Below are 6,638 nucleotides of genomic sequence, written 5' to 3' on the forward strand. Positions count from 1 at the left end.
GCGCAGCTGTGCCTCCCCGCCCCCCGCCCCCGCCAGGACCCAGGCTCCGCTGGCTTCCCAAGGCTCTGTTTTTATCCCTGGGGCGGCTCCGCAGTCGTTTCTGGAAACCAGGGAGGCCCCACGGGGCTCTGCTGGGCCTCCGGGCGGCAGACGGTGGGGAGGGGGCAGCGCCGGGCTGGCCCAGGCCAGGGCACAGGGTCCCACTCACCAATGGTGCGGCTGGNCATGGTCATCTGGGATCTCAGGGACGTTGAGGACAAAGGGCAGCGGCTGGGCCATGTCTGTGGCCCACGCCCGGCCAGTCAGCAGACCTAGGGCAGCTCGGAGCCCGGGCGCAGCCCCCGAGGCCTCCTGCTGCCCATCTGACGAGACAGAGAGCATTGCATCAAGGTCGTGCGGCCCAACCACCCACCCCCTGGGGACGGCGGGAGGTGGCACTCACAGCCTGGGCCGCCCGAGCCCCTGCCCCTCCCCCGCACCCACAGTCAAATACGTGGTCAGGCTAGTGACCCCAAATAAACCCCATGCCAGAAGGGGACGAGGGGGAGCCTGTCCCACTGCCTCAGGGAGAGAGGAAGGAAGGGAGGCGGGTCTGGCTTGTCCCCATTGGCTTCCTCTGTGGCGCCAGAGCCTGGAAATGGGAAGGGGTGGGTGTCTGTGGACACGGCTGGCCCTTCCCAGGGCTCTGCGCCGGGGATGCCCCCACTTTCCTGGTGACAAGGGTCAGGGCAGCTCCGAGACCCCCTTCCTGTGCCTGCCCGTAACCCCAGCACACTTCCTCTCCAAGGAACCCACCCCCAACATCGCATCGCTTTCCTCACCGGGCCGGGCTGGGGCACCGCAAGGTCGCCAGTTCTCACAGCTACTCCCCTCCGTTCAGCACCCCAGGGGCAGGCCAGGGCAGCCGCCGCGAGAAGGGGGGCTGGGCGGTAAACAGGCAGCCTTTGTCCAGCCGTGTCCAGGCAGAGGGCTCTGCCACGGCTGGGGTGGGGCCGCTGGGATCAGCGTGACCTTGTGTGGGAGCCTCACCCTGTGCCCTGCCTGCATCTGCTCTGTTCTCCGTCCCCCCTACACTCACCCCCAGGGGAACGCAGCGCTCAGAAAAGTTGGCTCAACTCAAGGGGACTTCCTTGGGCGACGCCAGGGTGCCCAGACCAGACAGTGTCCTCCCTTAGGGGCCTCCAGGGCGTCAGTGTCTGAGCCCAGGCCCCACGCAACCCAAGCCCCTTCCCCTCCGCCCGGCAGGAGGAGCTCAGCTGGGACCCAGCAGAGAGACGGGTCAGCTAAATCCGGAAAGTAGCTGGAGGTGGGGCTGACCACGTGCCCCCCCATCCTGTCCCTAGAGGTACAATCCCTTCCTCTACCGACAGACCCTCCCGGGCTCAGACCCACAGGCCTGGCCCACACACCCCTTCTCCTACGAGTGAGGGGGAGGGTGCTCAGAGGCCTGGAAGCCGAGGCCTGCCTGGATGCGGAGGCTCACCTGGGCTCCCCGTCACCGCCTAGGTCTTCTGACCAGCTGACACCGGGCACCCCGCCCCAGGCCCAGGCAGGGCGGCATAGTTTCCGGGGCACCCCATTCCTGAGCCCTGAGCCAGGTGAGGAGGGGCAGGGTGGGGCCCCCGTTTCCAGAAACCCCACCCCAACGGTCAGTGAGTCCTCTGGGAGCAGCAGCAGCCCAGCCTCGGGGCCCAGGGAGGGCAGCAACCCTGGGAGCCCCTCGGGCCCCTCCCGCCCCGCCCCCCGCCTGGGGTCAGTGATACCTGCCTGCGCGACCCGGCCCCCTCCCGGTCCCGGGCACCAACACCGCCCTCCCCCCCCCAGGTGCGGGCGGCCGGTGGGGTGCGCTGGGGGCTGCCTGAGCGGCCCGCCCCTCTCGGGAGGGGAAGGCGGAAAGCAACCGGCGCGGGAACTCACAGCCCGGTGACCCCAGGGGCCCCAAGGAACGAGGCGCGGGTGCCGCGGGGGAAGCAGCGGGACCGGGAGGNGATGCAGGGCGCGGGTCCAAGGGTCGCAGACCTGAAGTTGGACAAGGTGGGAGGGCCCAGGGTTGGAGCGTTTCTGCAGCCGTCGGTGGGGCCCTCTGGCGGGTTACTTCCTGCCGGATCTTGGCTCCAGGCACCTGGGCATGAAGACCCAGGCCTGCCCAGGCCCCTGCCTCTCCTCCCCGCTACTCCCCGCCCCTCCCCTGCCAGGCACACCCACGCACCAGCCACATGGTACTTGTATGACCCGGGCCCAACTTGCAAGTCACCTCTTCTGGGAAGCCTTCCTGGATTGAACCCCTGTTGGAGCACTTGTCACTTCCTGTTGACATGTTCCTTTGCTGGCCTGTCTCCCCTGCCCCCACTCTCTGAGCCCACTGGGCACTGGGCACTCGGTTTGGAGCCCGGCATAGCAGAGGGGCTCAGAAGTTGAAGGGGCCTAAGCAGGGATGCAGGAAAGCCACCAGAGTTCAGTAATGAGATGGACTGGGCCCTAAAGGAGGTGGCCAGGGAGCGAGGAGGCAGGGCATGACCATGGGGCCCCCCAGGGGGAGCCCAGGAGACAGGACAGCCAGAGAGTGCTCCTAGGCGGTTAGGCCGGCCGGAGCCGCACCACGGGCCAGGCTCTAGATCCCCGCCCTGTCCTCAGTGCCAGTAACGCCAAGGGCTTCTGGAAACTGAGCAGCCCCAAGTGATGGGGCCCACCCGTTATGCCACTATCACCCTCTCTCTCTGGAGGGCAGCCTGGGACCTGCAGATAAGCCGCCAGCCCCCTCCAGGGCTTTGGACTTGGGCTTCCCAACCCCACGTAAAGGGAGCAGATAGGGAGAGCACCCAGGAGCAGCTTCGCTTCGGGGTGAGGAAGGCAGCAGCTGCGGGGGCTGCGGGGAGGGGAGGGCGCACCCCCACCCAGGGCGCAGCCCACCCCACCTCCCCGAGGCTGCCCTGCCACCGCCGTGCCTCCCACCTGCTCGCCCGCCCCGCCAACCCTGCAGGAAGTGGCGGCCCCAGAGAAAGCAGAGGAAGCTGGCGAGGTGGGGGTGAGGAGGGGAGCGGGGAGGGGACGGTGGTGGGAGAGCCGGGGTTCCTGTCATGTGACCCCCTCGCCGGCTCCCTCAGTCCCGCCTGGCTTAGTGGGAGCCCGGGAGCCGTCAAAGGAGGGGACTCTTCCGGGGAAGTGGTCCCTTGTCCCCAGGTGAGCTGGGCTCACAGTTGGGGGGGAGGGGGAGGGGTGAAAGAGAAATCTGAGGTCGTGGGGCTGCCGATGGGGTGTGGGTCAGAGCCTAGTATTAGGGTCCCGTTCCTAAGTCTGGAGCCGTAGCCACGCCCCCTCATCTGGGCTCCCTGGGAGCACCCGGCAGACCCAGGCCTGGGGCCGGACCCGGGGTTAGAAAAGGTTAGAAAACCGAAGGGAGTCCCAGCACATGGGAATCGGTGGTACCGCAGGACGCTGGACGCTGGGAACTGTCAGGGTCTAGGGCGGGGCCTGATCCCAGTGGGAGAATTAGCTCTTCTCCCGAGAAGAGCCGGAATGGTCTTGCCGAAGGGTGACCCCAAGGCCTGTGGCCACAGGCAGCGGGCGTGACTGGGGTACGGCAGGCCTCGGGCCCCCTCGCACTTGCCTGGCTTTGTCTTTGCCTGCGACAGCCCATCTTTCTGTGCCCTTTGCACCTTTCTCCCGTGGACCAGCAGGGAAACCGAGGCCTCTGGCTGTGTGTTGCTCTGACACGTGGATGGGGACCCGGTCGAGATCTGCTCCAGTGAATTCTTTCCCTTCGTGTCTGGCTCTGCCAGGGCCAAGACCTTGAAGCTCGCCCAGCAGGCAGCCCGCATCCCTCCTGGGGGCTGGGGGCTGGCAGCCCGGCGCCCCCAACCTCAGCCCCAGCGCCGAGATGCTGCGGCAGCGGTCAGCGCAGCCCGGCCAGGGCTCCGGGGAGCCAGACGCTGAGCCGGGGGAGGAGGAGCTGTGGGAGCAGGAGATGGAGCGCCTGCGGGCCTCCGAGGGGCACGTGCGGGAGCTGCCCTACGCCATGGTGGACAGGCGCTTGGTCCGGTGGGTGCCCCGCGAGTCGCGCTGGAGATCAGACGGCGGGGCTGGGGTGGGGGAGCGCGAGAGGACGCGCCTTTGAACGAGGGCGCAGTCACCAGCGGTGGGAAGACTCCTCTGTCCCATGGCACCGCTCTGCCCGGCCCGTGGGCACAGTGGGTGACTCAAGGGCGCCCCCATCGCCACCCCGTCCCAGGCAGCTGCGGGAGCCCCAGGGGGTGAAGACCTCTTGCTGGCAGCGATGGCGGCGCAGGCGGCAGGCTGCGGCCAGGCGCCTGGGGGAGGCAGCGCGGCGGCTGGCCCGGGGCTGTGGGCTCTGGGAAGGCGCTCTCTACGAGATCGGGGGTAAGTCCCGCAGCCTCACCCCCACCTCCCCTCTCTGGAGCCTCAGTTTAGAAACCCAAGGAGGGCACCATCCCGNGCACCCCCTGGTGGCTTTCAGCGGTACTGCCAGGGCAGCCTCCAGGACAGAGCCCTTAAACTGAGGTCCCCCCGCCCCCCAGGCCGGCCACTCTCGCCTCTCACTGGGGTTGCTCAGCCCTCCCTCCCACAGCCCTCGAATTCTCAGCGGGGCCCCCGGCTTGGGGCGGCTCTGAAGGCTCCCTCCTCTCCCCGTAGGCCTCTTCGGCACCGGGATCCAGTCCTACTTCACCTTCCTTCGCTTCCTGCTGCTGCTCAACTTGCTGACCCTGCTGCTGACCGCCGGCTTCGTGCTGCTGCCCCTGGTCTGGCTCCGCCCCCCTGACGCAGGCCCCTCCCTTAACCTCAGTGAGTGCCCTGCCCACTGAGGGAATATGTTCCGGGCCCACCCACACACACCCTGAGGATGCCCAGGGGCCAGGCCGGTGCTCAGGGTATTGGGACAGCCCTGACCCTCTGCGTCCCAATGCCGGGCATCCTCCACTTGAGTCCAGCCCTGGGCTTCTCCCTGCCGGGCCGTGTGCCTGACTCACCTCCTACATATCCTCCGGGCCCTGCTCAGGCCTCCCCGGGACTGGGGGCCGTGGAGCAGACATGCCGTGGGGACCCTTCCCTATTCACCCCCTCTCCCTCCCGACAGCCCTCCAGTGCCCTGGTGGCCTCCAGCCGCAGACTGGTGTTCCCAGATTCCACAACCAACTTTGGAATGTTTTAACCGGCAGGGTGAGTGGGTCCATGGCCTGGGCTATGGACCAGGGGCTGGGGGACCTGGAGAACCGGCCCAGGGGGCCGCAGTCTACAAGGACCCCAGCCCCTCCAAAGACATTTTGGCTTCTAGGGAAATGGTTCTACACACACAGGCTGGCGCAGAGAGAGGTTGAGGCCAGTGTGTACAGCCCAGGCCCGCGGACACTTGCCCGTGGCCCTCAGAGCCCAGCTGGGGTGGGGTGCAAAGGACAGAGGGGAAAGTGTCCAGGCTTACGGGCTAAGCACCCCCTCCCCCTCAGTTCTGGAAGCCACTGAGTGGTTACCACCCAGATTCCCGTGATCCAGCCTGTCTCTTCCTCAGAGCTGTGTGGCCTTGGGCAAGTTGCCTAACTGCTCTGAGGCTGTGACATAGGGAGGCTCTCACTCCCTACCTGATGAAGGTCCTGTGAGCGTTAAAGAGCTAAGACCTGGTAAGCACTTGGCACACACCCGCACGACCAGGTCACTGTCATCCACCCCCAGGCTTTCAACACCACCTACCTCTTTTACGGCGCATACCGGGCAAGCCCGGAAAGCAGCTCAGCCTACAGCATCCGCCTGGCCTACCTCCTGAGCCCGCTGGCCTGCCTGCTCCTCTGCTTCTGTGGGACTCTGCGGCGGTGAGTGCGGACGCCTGGCCTCTACCTCCTAACGGGGGTCTTTCCTGAACGCCCCTCCCGTGGCATGGCACCCCCGAGTTAGCAGGAGGGCCCCGGCCCCTGTTTACTAAAGGCCCGTCTGTGGTCCCAGGGCTTGAACTCTGTGTCCCCAGCTGCAGAGCTCAGGGGCAGGGGACACGGCCCCAGTCTCCCCACCGCCAACAAAGGCTGAGGCCAAAGGCTGCCCCCAGGACTGTCAGGGGCTTCCCACCCCGGACCCGAGCCAGGGCAGAGGCCCCTCCCCCATGAGCCCTGGCCTCCCGCTCCCTCCAGGATGGTGAAGGAGCTGCCGCAGAGGCTATTTCTGGGCCAAGACTACAGGTCGCCTGTCAGCGTCAAAGTCTTCTCCTCCTGGGACTTCTGCATCCGGGGGCAGGAAGCAGCTACCATCAAGAAGCACGAGATCAGCAACGAGTTCAAGGTGTGTGCAGGGGCGCGGTGCGTGACTGGGGATGTATGGCTGAGCGTGTGAGCGTGTCACACTCATGTGTGGGATGTACGGCTTATATGTGTGAGCGTGTATGTGAGTGGCTGTGGTTTGGAAGTGTGTGTTGGGTGTGCACACGCATGTGCATGGGGCGTGCCAGCTGGAGGAGGGGCTCTGCGGGTACTTGGACGTCCCCACACAGTGCAAGGTGGGGTGGTCGTGATAAGACCGGCCGCCGTGCCTCAGTCTGCCCCTGTCACAGGGTCGCGCCAGCCTTGCCTGGATCCTGGCAGCCTGTCTCCCAAGAACACCGCCCTGGGCCTGCGCTGTGTGAGCGCACCCTCCCCGTCCAC

At 66.9% G+C, this 6,638-nt stretch overlaps 2 protein-coding genes across 2 annotated transcripts in view; one reads left to right on the forward strand and one right to left on the reverse strand.

The window, feature by feature from the left end:
- Positions 1–293, reverse strand: part of TMC6 (transmembrane channel like 6) — a gene marked incomplete at its 5' end in the record, with an annotated part of 9,204 nt that extends 8,911 nt beyond the window's left edge. Inside the window, 1 exon segment of the mRNA XM_077756275.1 lies at positions 209–293. Within this exon segment, the coding sequence (XP_077612401.1) occupies positions 209–293 (85 nt within the window).
- A 1,233-nt stretch (positions 294–1,526) lies between these two features.
- TMC8 (transmembrane channel like 8) overlaps positions 1,527–6,638 on the forward strand; it is a 14,143-nt gene continuing 9,031 nt past the window's right edge. The window contains exons 1-7 of the mRNA XM_077756284.1: positions 1,527–1,598; positions 3,678–4,038; positions 4,229–4,377; positions 4,651–4,800; positions 5,093–5,175; positions 5,683–5,819; positions 6,132–6,279. Coding sequence (XP_077612410.1) covers positions 3,878–4,038; positions 4,229–4,377; positions 4,651–4,800; positions 5,093–5,175; positions 5,683–5,819; positions 6,132–6,279 — 828 coding nt within the window. The 5' untranslated portion in view covers positions 1,527–1,598; positions 3,678–3,877. The remainder of the gene's footprint in view (positions 1,599–3,677; positions 4,039–4,228; positions 4,378–4,650; positions 4,801–5,092; positions 5,176–5,682; positions 5,820–6,131; positions 6,280–6,638) is intronic.

The sequence above is a fragment of the Crocuta crocuta genome, unplaced genomic scaffold (genome assembly GCF_008692635.1).
Source record: "Crocuta crocuta isolate KB4526 unplaced genomic scaffold, BGI_CrCroc_1.0 scaffold50, whole genome shotgun sequence".
Lineage (NCBI taxonomy): Eukaryota > Metazoa > Chordata > Mammalia > Carnivora > Hyaenidae > Crocuta > Crocuta crocuta.